The sequence below is a fragment of the Solea solea genome, chromosome 5 (assembly GCF_958295425.1).
Source record: "Solea solea chromosome 5, fSolSol10.1, whole genome shotgun sequence".
Taxonomy (NCBI): Eukaryota; Metazoa; Chordata; class Actinopteri; order Pleuronectiformes; family Soleidae; genus Solea; species Solea solea.
The window spans coordinates 23,260,010-23,280,629 of NC_081138.1; the positions used below are offsets into that span (position 1 = coordinate 23,260,010).

General features: G+C 41.1%; 1 protein-coding gene across 3 annotated transcripts in view; it reads left to right on the forward strand.

Annotated features, from left to right (window-relative positions):
- LOC131459313 (SH3 and multiple ankyrin repeat domains protein 2-like) overlaps positions 1 to 20,620 on the forward strand; it is a 145,217-nt gene that overhangs the window by 30,729 nt on the left and 93,868 nt on the right. For all 3 annotated transcript variants that reach the window (XM_058628983.1, XM_058628985.1, XM_058628986.1), the window contains exons 3-6: positions 3,527 to 3,754; positions 7,841 to 8,044; positions 10,176 to 10,247; positions 14,543 to 14,651. In XM_058628983.1, coding sequence (XP_058484966.1) covers positions 3,527 to 3,754; positions 7,841 to 8,044; positions 10,176 to 10,247; positions 14,543 to 14,651 — 613 coding nt within the window. The remainder of the gene's footprint in view (positions 1 to 3,526; positions 3,755 to 7,840; positions 8,045 to 10,175; positions 10,248 to 14,542; positions 14,652 to 20,620) is intronic.

Consider the following 20,620-nt stretch of genomic DNA (forward strand, 5'->3'; position numbering starts at 1 on the left):
AAAATGACAACCTTTTCATGGAGAGAACAAAAGGAGATGACAAGGATCCAAGTCTGTATGCGTGTACGTGTGCATTCCATGTTGTAAATATTTTCAAATTACTCAGTAATGATATGATTTGATTAAATTAAAAACTGAGTTTTGTTCCCGGCTTAGGTTTTGAAGTCAAAATGAACTTATTTTAACCTTATTTTGGCACCATGTCTTTCTTCTTCACACTATTCTTCTACTTCTTCACACTGTCACTATTTCACTGTTTTTCTGTTTGTTTGTTTTTTACCTTGTGCCTTTAAATCTGTAAAGCACTTTGGTCAACCTTGGATGATCTCTAGAAATGCTTTGTTTATGCTCAGAAAACACAGATTTCACAAATCTGAGGGGAAATCATTGACGGTGGTTTTGTGCTGTGTGTTTGATATTGATTTTGAAGACTGTCATGATTTATTGACCAGCCACATCACAATCTTATTATGAGTTTATAAGAATGAATAATAAAGAAACCCTCAAACCAATTAATGATTATTAAAATAGTTGACGATTCATTTAGCCATTGATTAATAATTGAGTAATTGTTTCAGCCCTAATTTATTTATTCACTTATTTATTTATTGGCAGCAGCAGCAGCAGCAGCAGTTTGTTGTGCACTGTAGCATCACGACACTCATTTAGTTTAGTTTCTCGTTATTTTCTACACTGCTCTACTTTTATGAATTATTGTTTCGATTTATTGCTCATACATTATTTGGTGCACCTCCATATTTTTTTTTTTCACTCCATTTGTTACAATATAACAGACTCATGAACAACCCTTCAGCTATATTAGAGCTTATGTCAGACATTGAGCCAGTTTACTGTGCTGTTCTTTCTCACAAGAGTGGTTTTTGATCATCTTTGTAAAAACGTCAGCCTTGGAAGAATAAGTGCTTCCTTTGAAGTCGCGGTGACTTAAAGCGCCGAGTGATACTCCGTGTTCAGCGGCTCCGAAACCTTGTTGTTACTTAACAGCACGTCTCAGCACCTCGACTCATAACACGCGGCTTTCTCCTCGTATATATCGTGATGGACAGATCTGGGTCGACCTACTGTACATTTTCTGTTTTCACACAAGCAGATGGATTCGATATTATCAACCTGACACGAGCAATCTATCATTTCCATTTCTCAGGGGGGCTCATCATTGGTGCATGTGTGTGCGGCGGCAGCTGAAAACATATGCATCTGTCATGTGCCCAAAAGGATGTTTGTCAGTTTTGACACATCTGTCATTGGTCCATCACACACACACACACACACATATATAGACACACCGGTTTACATTGACATTGACATTCATTTCCTGGAGACTTACTCTAACCTTAACCATAATTGCTCGTGCTCTAACCCTGACCCTTATGGACACTTGATGTTTGTCCCCATAATGTGACTCATCCTTACCATAGAACATGTCTTCACCTTAAAATGTTATAATAATTTAAGTTATGGGGACTTCGATATATTACAAGTTGGTGTGTTTAGTGTCATGGCTGTGACTGAATTAGTGATGAATGGATTAACATACTTATCAGTTGATAATTATCACTTTATGTGACAGGCAGGAGTTGTTATTATCTGTAATTGGCTCTTTGTTTGGACACTTGCAGAGTGATGGAGACGAGAGAGACGTGTCTCATTAATGAACTTCCTGTGACAGTTGCACTGCGGCGCTCCATCATAGCAGCTCGTCTGTTGACAAACTGAGGGCTGATTGCCGACGGGTCAGAGCCTGCCATGCCACTGGACACGTTAAGCCGTAAGGTTGTCAACAGAGCTCCGCAGCCTCACTTATGAAGCTCGCACACGCACAAAACAAGGCGTACACCACTTTCTATGCCAAGTTTGGGATTAAGAAAAACCTAACTTGACGGGAATCTTAAGGTCCTTCACGGAAACTCAGATCATGGTGGTACAGTGGTTGTTGTCATTCAACTGGAAGGTTGTGGGTTCAATTCCTGGCTCTGCTAGTCTACTGTATATGTGTCCTTGAGCAAGACACTTAACCCCATATCATGTTGAAGCGTGTGAAACTATAGCGGGCAAAACTATAGTGTAACGCCGCTCATCAAGACTAGAAATACAGACTATTACCAACTCTTCTTCTTTTGATTTTATTTGGTAGTATCGAGTAACAACAGTCTGTACGCTCAGTTTAGTTGCTACAACAGAAGCTGCTCAGATTAAGTCACATGGGTCTTATGACTTATTTGTCTCTGTTAGAGGATGAGACAAATGGAAGCCTCAGAGGGAGAGAGTTTTTTTCATCTGGCCAGCGATGATGAATGGATTTTGAGCTGGTTCCGACTTCTGCGAGCAGTTCTGTTGGATCCAGCGTGCACAGATGCAGGCTTTTAGGTTTGGCGATTACTGTACATACAAATCCAATTTGACTAACAACCCAGCGTACATTGTCTAATCCCTCTTAGCATTCACTAACCTTGCAGTCGACAGTGGATAGTGGAAGTGGTGCCTCTTTACTCCCAACCCACAGTGAATATTAATCTGGGGTGTTTTTCAGATTTTTTATGGGCAACTGTGGGTGTTACCTGAAACTCACTGTGATTTTTCAAGGGAAACTGGCGTGGGATTATTCACTTTCTGTGTTTTGTACGTACGATGACTTCTCAGGCTTACGTACATACATACGTACATATATATACATATATATATATATATACATATATATATATATATATATACATATATATACATATATATATATAAATATAATATGTGTTTTACCAAGTACCTGACAAAACCCCATTTAAAAAACATAAACTCTACCATCATGTGTATTGAAGAATACCTGAAACTAGTGACTGAAATCAGTAACTCCAAAGTAGAATGTTCCATTTGTCATCCAAACTTTTTGCAACCAGTGGAGGCGCCTCCTCCTCTACATACTGTACATTTTTATAAGTCTATGCTGGACCATCTGCAGGTCTGTGCAGCGATGCTCGGTATTTAAATAAATACATTAAGATTAAACCTCGAGTACCTGCATGTTCTCTAATAAGGAAACCGTTTAGATTAAGACATGAATGATTAGATAGTCAGTTATTTTTAAAACTTTACTTAATCTCATGCAGGTCTCCCGTGACAACTCGGCTACAGACAGACAGGCAGTGAGTGATGAGATGTTGTGCACTCCATCCATAAATCACGTTGGACGTCTTACCGTAATGGAGTCCAGGACCTGCTCTGCCTTTTCTTGAAGGAGCTGGGCCGTGGAGGAGCAGCTTTTTTTTCCCATACTGCCGCACAGTAACTGTAAATGAAGCAGCAGCTCTTCATGAAGACGCTCAGTTCCACTGACTCCTCTGGGAGTTTCAGGGAATGGACGAGTTAAACGAACAATCTAACAAGCGGCATCTTTGAGCACTCTCTAAAGAGACGAGAGCTGCCTAATGGGAGCAGGGGGAATTCCTAAATATTAACGCAGACGCTCTATAATGAACCGCCTCTGACCTTCTACTCTCCTTGTGTTTCCTAGCTGAATCCACCGGGCCTGTTGACTATGCCCCGGAGTCCCACCTCCAGTGAGGAGGAGATGGCCCAGAGCTTTTCAGATTATTCTGATGAATGTGCTTCCGACAGCTCCCGCGAAGAGACCATTTACGAGACCATAAGGGCTACGGCCGAGCTATCGCCGCACCGCATGGACGACATCCACATCAACTCGCAGGTCGTCCGCATCCTCATCCCCGACCTGCAGCAGACGGTGAGAATCTGCCACAAGAATGCATGAGTGTCTGAGATAGATTTGCGCTGTGTGTTAATTATCCAGCAGTACTTTAAATGTATTATTTCATTAAACTCCTTTAGATTTGTACAGATTAAATACATGTACAACTCTGCAACACTGTTAAAACTGCTGGAATAATATAATCTGGTTTCACTGGTGATGTAGGAGCTGTATATTCATGATTACAATTTCAGTTTGCAGGCAACAAACTTTTTGTTCTGTTGCAGCTTGTAGCTCTTCACCATACGAGCTGCAGAATGTTACCAAAACTAAAAAAGCCTACTCTACAACTCTCAAAAACGCCTTGACCAGTGAACTTTAACGTTCAATCTCCACCTGTTGCTGACATGTTTCTAAAAATAAAAAGTATGTGTTTGTGGCTGAACACAGTGTCACGCCAGTGCAGCTCAGTAAATTCTGTGTTCTAGAATCTTTGGCATCTACCCGGTAGAATGTTTTGGAACTGGGATGCTGCTGCAGTCAGACAGAAATTTTTTTTGTTTTGTTTTGTTTACCTGACATGTTTTGACCACTTCCTGCTGTCGACACCTGGGATGCCGTCCTTAACAGGACGTCAGACAGCAGGGGGCGTGGTCATCCGCTCTGACAAACCTGAATAAAACAGGAATCGACACATGTCACACATAAAGGCAATAATAAAACAAAAACAAAAATGTATTTTTCTGTGTGACTGAACGAAAGTGAACCTCAGTGATGTTACCAAGACCTTTTTGGACTGCTAAAGGTTGCTGTTTTACATATTTTATACAGTATATCTCTTTTAAGTCAAGTATAGACCTGTGTCTTGTTAATGCTCAGGAAAAGTACCCAATAATCCTATTGCGTTTGGTATAAACTGTTCTGATGGACAGACTGAAGATTTGAGGATTGAAAACAGCCTCTGCTGTGCCTGGGTTAGCTTCAGTCATATAAATATTTAGACAGTCGCGTCGTCTTTGACACGAATTCTGATGACGTACATGCAAAACTGGATGCAGGTTAGTAATATATTATTAACGTGTAATTGGACAGCCATGTTAGCAACAAATAATGTCAGAAAACAATAAAATTACAAATCATACAGACAAAAATCAAATTATTTAAAGCAACTACAGCTCGTAGTCCCAATTTCCTGAGATAATGAAAGTGTGGAAGCCCTGAAGGAAAAGTAAAGGAGTGAAGGAGTGTGTTATGACATATGCTAATTGCTATCTTTTCTAACTCATATTTGCACTGAATAACAATTATGTTTTTTTTTTGTTTACCCACAGACTACTTAAATAATAGTTTTTTATGTGTGCACATAAGACCCTTCCGCAGTCACATCCTCCATCCTTACACCAGACTAGTGGGAAATTCAGAAATTTTAAACCTGAAAACAAACAATGTTGTTACTCTGCCTCTCTGCGATGAAGTTTCTCCCCGCAAAACTGACTTTGCAGAGAAGCAACTTTCTGACTGCACCTGTGAAATGGCATTCAGTAAAGAAGAAAACCAGTAAAACGTCAAATTAAATGCGATTAAATATTATTTGTTTTTTTAAAAAGTGCACACTGTCATGGAGTAAAACAAATTCCTATCAATTTACAATTTATTCATCGTCCTCTCAAAATATCATTGTTTTTTTCTACATCCTACAAAACCACATCAATTAAACGGATGTCAAAATGAAAATCAATCTCTGATGAAATTGAGAACTCTGTGTCATTGTGTGGGAATGTCATTTTTGCTCGAGGGGGGATTGACATTCACCGTACAGGAGCCTCATCAGCACCTGTAGAGTGATTGTAGCTGCTGGTGCTGGATCATATAGAATCATATATGGACTGTAGCCGTCCATTGATGTTGCTCAGCGTCATTGGCAGAGACGGATATGGAGATGAAGGTTTATCATCAAAGAGCAGCAGCGCGCGTCCCTGTGGACGTGCAGCTGGAGGTGCGGCCAGCTGCTCTGCAGTAGTGTCATCTTCGGCTAATTCATATGTGTGCTGTGGTTGTGCTTTTGTTTGATGTGTGTGAGTCTTTTGGATGCTTTACATACTGTAGCTTCACAGTGGACGTTCCATGACGAGTACAGAGAGTGAGAGCTGCTGTGCTGGCAGAACAAAGTGCGAGGACAGAGGAAGAAAGAGAAGGGAAGCTGGAAAACGGGATGCTGGTGTGGTTGGAGTGGTTGGGTGGAGGGTGTAGTTTACATTTTCTTATCTTTTTGGACCCTGATGTCACCATTGCTTTGGAAGCCCCACGATCCAGGCTTCGGGGAAAACCTGATCTCTACAAGAATGTGGAGAATCCCTCCTCCCAATAAACCACCAGCAGTTATTGAGCTCTCAGGATCCGCCTGGACACACATGTCATTCAATCAAACATGCACACCTGCAGCGCGGACACTGGGCGGAACCAGTTTTTGAGTGACAGCCTTGCAGGAACATACACGACAGCGGAGCCTTTTTAGCTGGTCGCTGTGTGTTATTTGCTTGGCGATATAGACCATTTTCATGTAAATGAGAACACTATAATAGCATTTCAGTTCACATAAATTCATATAATTATCACATTTCCTTATTCTAGTTGTTTGTTTGCAGAGTTTATGTAGAACTAACTGGGCGTGAAACTTTCCCTGTTTGAAAAGACCACTGTCGCAGACGTACGGTCAATGGAGTCACCGAGTAATACATGGTTTCAGACATTGCATGTGTGAGCAGAGTGAAACTCATGAACTACACTGAAACACTTAAAACGTGTTAACGTAGCATAAAATATAAAGGTGGTAATTTGGGCTTTTTTTTAAAGGGTGGTTTTATGAGGTGCTGACACGTAGTCGGTGCTGAATGAGCTAGCTCCCTTTGCCAGAACAAGCATAAATGATTGTCTCTTTGTTAGGCTTTTCTATTATGTAAGAGGTCAGTCTCTGCTCCAACGTCTCCACTTGAGCTCATATTGGACTGAGGAGGCAGCAATAATAACAGCTGATGGAAATGTGCCACTGTAATAAAGCAGCAAAAGGGAAGCAAGTAGCCACAGACGGATGCCAGACATCTGTTTCTGTGCACCTTCACCTTCCTCCTTACATCCTCTCCCTCTGCCCACTCTGTGCCAGGCGAGAGGATTATGGTTATAGGTAGAGTTCACAGCCGGCTCCTCATCGCGTCAGCCTTTATCACAGACGCGGCGCTGCTGTCGCCAGCCGAGCAGCTCCTCAAGCAATAAACACTCACAGACACTTGCAAAATGCACTGGCACAGGGTCCATAATCCTCTCTGACAGAGACGGGAGACGAGTCTTCAAAACCCAGTCTTCTGCGACGATATAACAATGGCTGTCCTGTACGGCAGCCACGTTTGTTATTGTAACTGGGACAGGGTTTGTGTCGTTCTTATAAAAGCTGATTTTTTTTGTGAAACATTATTCTGTGGTTGTGTTCTAATTCTCTCAGGCCCTGTTTTATAGGCTGCAGCGCAACATGGATTTGTAAGCATATCAGATCAGAATCTGTTCTTCCTGGCCAGCTGTTCACATTATATATCGCAAGGGATCGGATCTGATCTGCCTGTGTCCATATTAAGATGAGTCTTGAGTCTGGTCTTAGATACTGATACTTTTATTAGATAATGGACAGAAATCTGTGCCTGTGAAAATCTGTGTTTCTTCCAAACAAAGGATTTCAAACACTAAATTCACAAAATACCACACCTGAACTTGAACTGAATGAAACAGCAGTGGACCAACGTCTCCTGTGTGACGCATAATTCATGATTTAAGAATAACTGGCCGAGGTTTAGCTGTCACCCACTCACATCATAACATGGCTGTTGATCCAGCCTATAATACTTGACAGTTATAGACCATTAGCTTCTATAATAGTACAAACAAAATAAGATTGCCAGTGGCAGCTATTGCTCATGACAATTTGGCCATCGATATCGGTGGCAAGAAAAATGTCTCTGCTTGTTACTTAAGAGATGAGTGTTTAATTTGTGTTGATTACTCTGTCTGTCACACTCATCACTTCTTAATGACTTTGTCTCTTTTGTCTCCTCTAAACCATTAAAATAAACCCAGAAATGCATGCGGTTCAATCCAAATGCAACAGTCTGGGTTGCCAAGCAGCGGATCCTGTGTACGCTCAACCAGAGCCTGAAAGACGTCCTCAACTATGGGCTTTTTCAACCGGCCATCAACGGAAGAGACGGCAAGTTCCTGGACGAGGAACGCATCCTCCGAGAGTATCCCCAGCCAATCAGCAAAGGCGTCCCATCTCTGGAGGTGATTTTTATTGAAATGTGAATCACACTATTAATAACTATAAATATACAGTATGTAGTACAAAGAATGGACTGACTCCTGGGCCCGTTCCTGTTCCTGCTTTATTTAAACCCACTAGGACAAATCATCAATACATTGAGCAACATCTCTTATCACTTTTATACTGATGATATCCAGCTCTGTTGCTTCTTTAAGGAACATGAACTCCTCAAACTGTCCTTTTTAACAGACTGCTTATCAGCCATTGAGAAATGGCTCAATAACAATTTCTTGCAGCTGAATCTAGACAGAAACCCTGATCATTGCCCCAGACAGTGCTATCTGGACTCTGTTGATTATTTTAAGAAGGAGTTGAAATCTTTTTAGACCAGGCTGTAACTTAGGGTTGATTTTACTTTGTGTATGACACCTGTGTGTAGTATGTGCTCTTATTTTTCCTTGCTTATGATTGTAAAGCACTTTGTGAGCACTGATTTACTGATCAGATTTAGGTGGTCAAAGGTCAAGGTCAGTGGGATTTCATGTTTTTATGAACACAATATATTATAAGGATTTTGTTTGTTGTAGTTTGTTTTTTTGAAGTGTGGTTGTATGTAGTATTGACACATTGTCAAATTTGTGGCACGCCCCCTCGCCTGGGACTAGCTTGAGCAGCCCATAGTCTTTAGCTGTCTTAAACCTAAAGGAATACTTACCTTTGTATTACTACAATAGGAGTAGTATTTTTTTGTATTTTTAAAAAAATGTGCTTCCCAACCTCAGTTTCCCCTGAGTTGAGAAATATCTTCATTCTGTTTTTGTTACGTGCCCACCAGTGACACTCTGTCCTGTTAGCGTAACTGTTAGCATAGATGGGATGGACCTAATTTCTAGAATGTAAACAGTGTCCGCCATCTTTGCTAACAGCTACGCTAACAGGACAAAGAATAATAGAATGAAGATATTTCTCAACTCAGGGGGAAACTGAGGTTCAGAAGCAAATGTTTTATTCAGAGAACCTTTTGTAAAGAGGCTAATCTCTTTTTCCTCTGTGTTCCGACTGCCAGCCAGTGAGAGCATTATTGTCCATGTCTCAAGCTGCTTCTCGGGCACGCACAGCACAGTTAGTAGGACTTGACAAGGTGCCAGTACTTTATACAACAACACTTCAAAAAAACAACCCAGCCGCTCTATGAGTCTGGATGACGTGAGTGAACTGAAACCCTCAAACTACCACAGGGAGGTGATTCTAAATTGTTTCCCTCAACTTTGATAAAATATGTCACATAATTAGCGACACGTTTCATGACAGTTTGTCATACAAGTCACCAGAGTTTCTTCACATTTTGTCATGAATCAGCTGCAGCTCATTATATTTGAAATTGCCGTGCCAGTTGACTGTTGTGCTCGTGTTAGGAGTCATCTGTCCTTTTTGAAATGGCTGATATATTTCCATTAAGCTGTCAAGGCTTGAGAGTTTTCTTCTTATTTACTTAGCAAATTTGTATCTCTAGTGATTCATTGAGAAGACTTAGAAATTCCCCATTTTGAAGCAGAAAATGGGATCACTTCTCTAAATCAACACCCCCGCCGTCCAGAGAGAGGACATAGATGTGCCACGTCGTGCCAGCAGAAGCATGGACACGCCATGAAAGTAATAAAACAAGACGTTTATGAAGCCACGACTTAATCTTAATCCTCCACTGATCCCTCTTCACAGGAACGCAGCTGAGGTTCTAAGTAACCAGCAGGTGAACGCGAGTTCCCAATAAAGGGCTTTCAAATCCCCACTGCGTCCTGTTGTTGGAACAAGGTTTTATTAAAAAATGAGGGATCCCACGATATAACTGTCGCGTCCGATACTGATGTCAGACCCATACGGCCATATAAGACTTTTTAACAACACATTTGTGCCATTTCATTTATTTCAAAGACACTATTCTACATATTTTCTTCCCCTATGAAGTTTTTGCATAGTGAAACATGCAAATATATGATTTTTGGATTGTACTGAATTTTGCATTTTTGACCATACTTTGACCAGTATCTGACAGTATCTGCTCATCCCTATTATAAATGTCACTGTATCTGTTGTTTTCCAGTATCCATTTCCTTCTTATTCTCCTTTAGTAATGTGTCTCTCACTCAACAGTTCCGCTACAAGAGCAGAGTCTACAGGCAGCCAAATGTGGACGAGAAACAGATCGCCAAACTGCACACAAAGGTACCAACTCACTTATTATTAACCCTTAGAACACAGAGCAAAAAGAGAACACTACTTTTTTTCCCCCATTACTATATTTAAATGTATATACAGAGGCTATAAGAATGTGCAATATAGAGTGTCTTATATCCTTTTTTTTAGCAAAACCTATTTGATGACTTTTTTTCACCAACTATATAAACACACATGAACAAAAAGTACTCTTTTTTTTTTTTTAATAGGATTTAATTTGTTGGATTTAGCTCACATACACAGAAACAGAGATCAAACAGTTTTCAAAGCTTTAAATTATAAAAACATTTATTCTGACATTCTGTAAACTTGAATAAATGACATATTATAACAGTCATAAAACCATAAATAACTTATTATACAAAAATCAGTCTATGCATGAAACAACGTTTCAAGTTGTTTTGGTAATCGTTTGGTGCTGTAATCAAGAACTGAAACACAAGTTTTGATTTGCACAGCCCGAAGGCCAAAAATAATTGATAATTATATGATAATTGTCAGATAATTAGACTGAGTTTTGCTCTTGCGGGAAAGTTTGACAGACGCCGGGCACAGCATCGTTTAACAGCAAACAGCCAAACCTTTTGCCTAGTATTTTGAAAGGTGTCAGAATTAAGAGCTATTTATCACAGATTTTGACATCATTGCTAGCAACTTTAGAACCAGAAACACAGTGGTGCAGTTCAATAAAAACTACCGCTCAGATATGTTTAATCAAGGGTTGTCTAATTTCCCTCAATTATATTAAATAAAATAAACTAAACAACCACAAAGATACAAAGATCGAAGACTTCATTTGCACCGGAGAATTTTCATCCTGCGGAGAGGACCCTGACAGCTAGTGTGTGGAGCAGATAGTGAAAGCTTCCAGAAAGTGAATCACTCTCTTTGTTATCGGTCAGCGACGCTCGCACTTCTCCTCCACTGTGTTATTGAAATAGTGATAAATGTTGCCAGTGTGAGACAAAGTAGTGGGAGAGCCAACGTGAGCGGCCAAGCACAAACTCAAGCAAAAGACTGTTGTGTGGACTGGCCTCAGGAGGAGTGGTGTGAAAACAAACCACACTGATTACTGCTTCACACTAAAGGTGCTGCCATAATAACAAAACTGAGTGCTCACATTGCATTGCAGATTGCATTATGTATTTAGCAGCTGTAGATATTTCTTTCTTAATGTTGGCGCCGGTCTTCATGTGTGTGACGTACGTCAGCTCTCCCCATCTTTCTGTTTCTTCTGTGACGTTTGAGTCTGGATGCCACTTCACAACAGACCCCACACTGCTGGCCCTCCTACATGAACCAAAGTTATTTATTTATTTTTTAAATTTTTAGCTTCTTCCTTTGCCGATCTGGGCCGCCATCCCACTGCGACTGTGTGTTGTAGCCAAAGCAAAACTGTTTGACAGCACTCTGTTACCAGCTCACCAGGAAACTGTGACTGTGAGCACAGGAAATGGAAAACGAGCCACAGTGAAACGACAAGAAAGGGAGGAGAAATGAAAAAAAACAAAAAAAAACGTGTTTTATAAATGCGGTGACACATCACAGAAGGAAAACATTCACGTAAATAAAGACGGGGGGCCTTTCAAAAACAGACATTTGTTTCCAATATGGAGACATTTATTGCTCATTTCTTTTATTGGTGTTTGCAACACAATGAACACAGAGCATTTAGGCTATTTATTTCCATTATATGTTCAAACATATATACAGAGGCTATAAGAGTGTGCAATATCGAGTGTCTGATATCCTTTTTTTAGCACAACTTACAAGCAGTCATCATCATCTACCGCTTTATCCTCCACCAGAGGGTCACGGGGGGTGCTGTGCCAATCTCAGCTACACCCTGGACAGTTCGCCAGTCCATCGCAGGGCCACACACACAGATAAAGACAAACAACATTTGAAAAAAGCCTGAATTCTGAGATTAAAGACCGAATTCTGAGATTAAAGTATTCTGAATTCTGACCTTTTTCTTCTCAGAATTCTGACTTTAATCTCAGAATTCAGGCTTTTTTTCTTTTCTTTTTTTTTACATGTGGTCCTAATACTCTTCCGTAATTCTGACACTGTAAACGTGTGTTTAAAAAACATAAACCATAAATAACCTATTCAATTTCCAGGCTGATTTTTACATGAAGGCATACCATTCATCAAAAGTCTCTGAAAAATCCTGCCCAGGATAGACAAAGGAGCAATTTACCAAGGGTGCGTCTGCAACTCTGTTATTGGCTGAAGCTCACACTCGGGCAGCCAATCAATCTCCAGCCTCTCAGTCCTGTTTCACCATCCTCCAGACTCTGATTCACCAGGCCTACAGACACACACACAGGGGACATATCAGCTGTGTTAAATAAAACATTGCATAAAAACTCACGCCCCTGTGCCTGAACCCTCGACATTTCCAGGTTTTGTAGCGACAGTGACTCATCGCGGCGGAAGTCGATGTCTCTGTATCTGCTTGCTTTGACTGAGTCACTTCAAATTGTGTTTTGATTCAATCTGAAATAGTTTAGCTAATAAATGTAAAGCTTGTTAAATCTGATAATAACGTGGGTATTAAAAGTAATTTAGCAGCAAAATTGCATCCAGATTTGGGCTGATTAAGTTTTTATAGATGGATAAAGATCCAGCTCTATCAATCATCTGTCCTCTGTTTTCTGTTTGTACAGCAGCTGTGAGGAAAAAAGGCCGTATGATGTTAGCCAGAGAAACTGTGTTTGATTCCTTCAAACGTAAAAAAGTAGAGCTACAAGCAGCCCTTAATGGGCTCTCACGGCATCATACATGTTAGGACAGGCTATGACAATGTTCTGAATGTTCTAGTGCAGGGTTTCTCAATCCTGGTCCTGGGAACCCACTGCCCTCCTCCATGTTTTAGATGTTTCCCCGCTCCAACACACCTGATTCAAATGGTCAGCTCGTTAGGAAGCTCTGCAGCAGCCTGATAACGAGCCATTTATTTGAATCAGGTGTGTCAGAGGGAGGCTGCTGTTACTGATTGTGTCCACTGGGTGGCATTAACAAAAGGTCACTGTATTACATGTTATCTCGGAGTATAATATAGAGTAGACCACAGCCTGAAAATTTGAGGTAAATCACTTGTTATTATTATTTCCAGATTTCAGTGGGTGGTGTAGTGACTGACTCATAATTGTGTTCAGGGCGGCTCAACACATACGAGTGTCAGGGACGTTAAATAATGCCTTTCATTCTTCCTAAAGGCAAATGTGAATGTCAAAATAAATGGCATATTAGCACCGTAAATGCATAAATATGAGTAGGACATAAACTCGTTTAAAAAAATCCCTGTTCTACACTAAAGATCTGGGAGTTTCAGAACTAATATATCACCACATTTGCGTATCCCTGCAGAGAACGAGGTGCTGCAAAGGAAACCGCTCAGGCTCCACAATTTGTGCTGTGATTCAATCGGGTAGATACAGTTCACACTGGAAGTTTTACGACTAGAAAGTAATAAAAAACAACCACCTGGCTGGGACTTGATGCAGGATCCTGATGGAGCCCAATGAGCCTGCAACTACTGGCAAATTAAAAAGTCTAATCCATTTCTGATTATTTGTCAGTTTCTCTCAAATATTTCCTGTGCAGCTGTGTTAACATATATATATATATATATATATATATATATATATATACATATATGTGTGTGTATATGTGTATAAATATATATGTATGTATACACATATATATTATATATATAATATAATTTTATATATATATGTTAGGAGAGCATATATATATACATATATATATATGTATATATTTCCCTTTGATCAAGATCGGGGGCACCACGATATGATCAGGACATCCCCTACGTTTAGTCTGCCCCCAGCCTGCGCGTGTGTTCCCCTTCATTTACCTCCCAACACATTTTACTTTTACTGCCCCTCATCCACCCTGCAATGCCTTTGTCTCTGTCTGCTGCCTCATTCTTCTCTCCTCATTTTCTCCTCTCCTTCAGGGACATGCTCTCCTATCTATTTTTATCATGCGGCCTGGAAAGAAAGCACATAGGAAGAGAACGGAAGGGAGCAGCTGCTTCACTCTGCACTGTCCCCACATTCTGAAGCCCCCCCACCCTAAATTCTACCTTCATATTCCCACATCTCCCTCAGATTAACACTGTATTACAAATGTTTTCAGCAACTCTCCACCTTCAAAGCATCTGTCCATTGTTTCTTCCTTCCTGACACCTTCTACTGTTTGTTCTTCTTCTCTTCTTGCTGTAAAACCTGTCTCTCTCTTCTCTGGTTGTGCAGGCCAATTTGAGGAAGTTCATGGACCTCATTCAGCACAATCAGGTCGACAAGGTGTCCAAGATGTTGGAGAGAGGCTTCGATCCCAACTACCAGGACAGTGACACCGGTGGTAAGGCGCCAAACATTAATGTTAATGACTGACAAACAGTATCAACATGCAGTGTGCACATAATGAGAAGAAAAAACAGGTATCTTATTAAGCCTAATATAGCACGGCTGTATGAAACTGCTGTGACTTCATATTACATGTGACGCACACAAACTAATGACTTGTAAAGCAGTTGTTTTCGATGTTAGACTCAGTAAATTAAAAAAGATTTGCTCACAGAATCGTTCAGTACTTCCTGCACGACCGGAGCACAGACTCCATCAAATGAAACACAGCGGAAGGTGTTGTGATGCGGCTCGCTGCTTGCAATCGCTGCTATCTACCACACTGTCGCTAAATACACCAGACTCCTCTTTTCAGTGTTGAGATTTGAGACATTTCCTTGCTAAATGTTGGCGATCAACCCATGTTTTCATGATTTTCAAGTCTTTTTAAATGATTGTTGATTCTTGTGTCGGACGTCACACTCTACCAGTGATGATAGTGGAGCCATGCCTAGACTGTGTAGTGGAAAAGCTCCATAAAAGTTTGAAAAAGATGGTTTTCTCTTAAAGGAATACCTCACCAATTTGCATTAAGCTTTGTATTACTAGAATAGGTGTAGTATTTTTGAAAAATTGTGCTTCCCTACCTCAGTTTCTCCTGATGGGCACGTAACAAAAAACTGAATGAAGATATTTTTCGACTCAGTGGAAACTGAGGTGGGGAAGCACAATTTTTCATAAATACTACCTCTATTCTAGTAATACAAAGCTAAATCAGAATCAGAATACTTTATTAATCCCCGGGGGGAAATTGTTTTTGTTCCAGATGCTCCGAGCAAATGAAATAGAAATACAGCAGTGGAAGCCAGGCATAAAATATGGATACAAAAACAGTAAAATAGGCAATAAGATGGAATAAAATATTAAATAAAAAATTAATAATACAATAATAAAGTAGAGAATCTGGAAATCTATACAATACACAAATTGTTTGCAATGAAGTGAGGATGAGTATAGTTTTATCTTGTTGACGTGCTGCCGGGGACAAACGCCATGTTTGCTCAAAAGCAAACCCAAATGAAGGATGTCACCACAATCAACAGCGCTACTTTCCAAAGCTATAAGCAGCCTCTGCTTCGTCTCCGTGTAGCTAAAACCCCATTTATCTATAACTTTAACGACATCCACTATGCATTCCATGACCCGGTGTTTCTTCTTCACTTGTATGTGACATGGAAAAGCGTTTTGTTGCCAGTCAACAGGCTTCACATCTGCTTTTTAGAGAGAAAGCATCTCTGCCATCTCTCTCTTTTTTCATGTGCCACTCTCCTCTCTGGTGAATATGTGTTTTCATGCCTTTATGAAAGCACACTGGTCCGTAGTACTGAGATTGGGTTCTTTTCACAATAGTTCAGCCATTTAGAGTTGGTTCCATCTTTTCTGTCGATATAGGATGTGCTTTTTTCTTTCTGTTTAAATTGGAATCCTGTGACTGAAGGCGAGAACAATAGTCAAAACCATCAACAGCTTCATCTTATTTTGTCTGAACGTGTGGTTTGGAGCTCTGCAGCTGAACTGTTCTTGCTTCCGTGATCAGTCCCTGGTACACTCTGTTCTCTCTTTGACACTTGCGTGAGTGAGCCTATAAGACTCCTCTGCACCTGCGTTACGTTTCAATAACGCCAGACTGTAAGGATTTAGTGTTTAGCCTCTTGACACCCGACTTCCAGTACGTTTTAGAATTGATTTTAATTGCTTACAAGGCACTTAATGGTCTGACTCATCAGTATACAGCAGATCTTTTATCCCCCTTACAACTCTGCTCGCACCTTGAGACAGAGACCTTTTTAATTGTCCCAGATTCTCAGCTAAAAACTAAAGGGAGCACAGTTTTTAAAGAGCCCCAATGCTCTGGAACTCCCTGCCAGACTGAGTCAGTAGCGTCCTGTAAATTAAACTAAAATTGGACTTTTTAAAGTAACTTCAGTGTCACACAAATAAATAATAACAACATAGAAAGAGAGTTTAATCACTGAGTTTAATCACTCTCTGCTCAATATATTAGTATTTTACTATTTATCCGCAGGTAATATTTGATATACTGTGTGGCCGAATGTTGCTGATTCTAACCTCAGCGCCTCATATTATAAACATTACAGTATGTGAGACTGTAACAAGCGTACAGTGATTGTCAAGTTCTTCTGCCGATTTGATGTGTATTTATCTGGTCATCATATTTTAAATAGGTTAGGTTTTAGACCCGCCCCTTTTTATTTTCCTATTGTTGATCATGATGTCCTGCAACATCAAATGATATTCAACAACTCTCTCACTGGCCCTTGCGGTCCAAGTACTAGTTTGGCTCACCGGGGAATCTCTTGCCTCTTTTCGATCCGTCACTCCAGACCTGGTGCTGCAGCGGGTTTGGTTCTCTGGCCTCTGTGATGAGGCCAAATGAGAAGCGGCTGATCACCAGTGATGTGCAGCAGGACCTGCTGAAGTGCAGTGCTTTGCCCTCTGGCAGCAGTGAAGGGATGCGTCTCGCAGGTGTGAGCGTGAGAGATGTTTACCATGTGTTTCTAAGGGAAAGTGTGCAGCAGCAGCAGCCTGAGTAAACATAGTTACTGCAGCCAAAGACTCGGCGCTAAGTGTTTACACTGAACCACACTGGTGATGGTGGAGGTGGTGAGCAGGTGCTTGATGTTATGTGGGACAGTGATTATAGCAGAGAATCTGTGATGATCATAATCATCTTCTTCTGCTTACTTGGTCTGGGTTTGTGTGGGCAGCAGTTTCACAAGAGAAGCCCCGACACTCCTCTCTCCTCTCCGGCCACTTCCACCAGCTCTTCCCGAGGCGTTCCCGGGGCAGTCGAGAGATGTAATCTCTCCAGCGAGTCCTGTGTCTGCCCCGAGGTCTCTCCTCCCAGATGGACATGCCCGAAATAACTCCCCCGGGGAGGCGTCTGAGAGACATCCTGACCACATGCCCAAACCACCTCAGCTGGCTCCTCTCGATGCAGAGGAGCAGCAGCTCCACTCTGAGCTCCTCACCAGCCACCCTAGGGAGAAAGCTCATTCCAGCCTCTTGTGTATCTGTGATCTTGTTCTTCCATCCATTGCCCATTACTTGCAGTCATTACTTGCAACTGAGCTCTCTCTCTGCACCACAGACCGGTTGGATCACACTCTCTGGTCTGCCACTCAACAGAGACTCTGTCCCTGTCGTCCACGCCGTGTTGCAGAGGCGTGTCACCAGGGACAGCCCTGCAACATCCAGAGCCTTGAGATTCTTGGGGCGAATCACATTCACCACCTCCTTCCTAGACCATGACGACCACCGAGGCTCAACCGAAATGTGACAGTCGGGTCTGATGAGAATCTCCATGTTGTGTGTTTTTGCTGTTCCCTAGCAACAGAGCTGCAGATGTACATGGTACAAGTCACTAAAGACATGTCATGCATCTGAAATAGATACGTTTTTAGGCATTTAATTGGTAACATGTTAGCTAGTTAATCAAGTTGAGGACTGGCACTTACTTTTAAGTGCTCTCAAAACATTTGACTCCCATTTGCACTGAATCTTGTAAGACTTTAAGCCGGGGTGGATATGCCCAGTGGAATCATCTTTGCTTGGGAATGAGACGATGAATTTGAAGGAGTCAAGTGAAAAGCCTTAAAGTGCAGCCTGAGTAGGAGGAAAAATCCTGGATTAGATTTAAGGAAGACCTAATTAACATTAGCAAGGTTTGTCATAGTGACCTCACAAACCATCTCTGCCTTGTGACTGCCTTATCTTATCTTGTGAGTAGAATAAATCGGTCAGAGGAACCAAATGACCACAGTGCTGTGATTCAGGTCTGTAGTTGTTCAGTCGTGTTCAGATATGTGAGAACAAACTGTCAATAAAAATAAAAATTAATGTTACGACTGGTGCAAAAGTTCCGTTATAATTAAAACTGATCCATAAGTTTTAACTCTTTAACACACGTTTGCGCACTTTGCATTAACTGTAATTACGTGGCGGTTTGTGCCATCGGAGAAACTCCAATGGTTTCCGGAAAGCTGATAAGTTGCACGTCAAAGCCAATGCATGGTTATTACTGTAATTTCAATCGCACTGTTGCATGAAGCCGGCGAATCAGCGCCTTTGTCGCCAGAGAGGAGAGAGTTGGAAAAAACGCCTGTGCATACAGTGGTTTCCATTTCAAAGACTCAAACACTTTATTTTAAATAACGTGTTTATACTGTTCATGTTTCAAATTGAACATGCAACATTGGGTGTTCATGGACAACTACAGTGTTTTTTTCCTAAATAAAACTTTTTTGTGTTAAAATTGTTAATACAAATGTAAAGAACTGCCAGAAATAGAAAGTTATTCTGGAAAAATTTAAATTTTCTGGCCCTTTTATGGTTAAAATAAGCAAAAAAAAAAGTCCAGACGGACATTGGTTGAATTTGACTGGGTTTTGATCGTGTCCACGCTGCTGGTAATTGGTCACATATGGATGAGTGTTCAGCCCGGTAAGAATGAGAGTCCAAATGACTAACAGGACGTTTTTTTAAAGGCTTTTGGTGACAGTGTGCAGAGAAATCAGGTTCAGAGTCGTGTTCCCTTTGAGCCTGTGTGTCTGGAAACTGCTCAGTGTTCAGCCGCAGTGACATATGAGGACAGTAAATGTGAAGACAGCTGCTCTCACAAGAGCAGAGGCATTCACCCTAGTTTCCCTGCCGGTGCTGGGAGAAGGGATTACCTTTACACAACTCAGCAAAGCTGCAGAATTGCAGCACTCATCTAAGGGCTGCGTTTAAAATCTCATTATCACGATGTGGTAATTGTGCGGGTGTAAGTGCTGTTGACTTCACCTGAGGATTAAGGGGCCGCAATTATGTTTATTTATGACTTTTTAATGAAGAGCATCTCAGCGTTGCAGTCGCTCTTAATAACCAGCCAATATTGAGAGGACAGAAAAAAGCATATGTAAGAAAACACGAGCTGATTGAGGCAAAATACAGGTGCAGAGAAGTGAGTTTAGTTTAATGCGCTCTGAGAGTTGTTGTTAAATCTGCTCCTTATTGCTGAGGGGCATTGCAGCTTGTTACACATTGTTCCTCAGTTTATACCAGCTATTGATTTGAGCTCACCAAATAAAAGCACTGCTCTTCTTCCAGCTGCTGCCACAATGAGCACAGCTGGGAGAATGGAAAAAAATGCTCATTTTTGTCCCTCCAGAAGGACGAAATCTGAGTCACAGAATCACCTTGGTTGAAAAGTGGAGTCACCACTCTGATGACTGTGTGCGGTGGGTTAAATGGAAGTCTGATTAAGTAGTTAAATACGTTTATTTACGTTAATATGTTTGGTGGTCTGTCGATCCAGGAAGACATGAAACACTTAATGATTTAAGTGTCACTTCACTGGCTACGACATTCAGAATATAACTCACCCCTAACCTTTAAAACATCTAGATCTATCTAGGCTATCGGAAACGCACACCTGGGCTCTGATACGACCTTCACCCGCCATGTGGAGAAGTAAATCACTGCTCTGCATGTGTCACAGCAGTGGCTGTTACTGACTCGTTGGCCGATATTTGCTCATTTAAAGGCAACTTTTCCTGAAAATGTGTATATGGAATTTTCTCCTGATGATATCCAATTATAACGACTGTTTAAAGGCGGGGTACAAAGATGTATCCTAAAAGCGTGTGGTTGTTCTTCTCCTAATGATGTAACAGAAACAGTATAGTGTTCAGGTGAAGGTGTAACTGTCTGTGCCTCAGTGCAGGTGACGTTTTATCGACCTCACTGTTGTGTCATTTTTGTTGTGCCAGTTGTAGAGGAGTGAAAAGAGGACACGTCATTTCCCACTGTTTTTTCATGGCCCCGTTTAGCCTGAAACGTTCAGTGAGGTCTGAATCACTGGAAAGTTTTCTTTTTATTATTTTTTTATTACGCTCGTTAGATGCGGCAGACAATTGACCT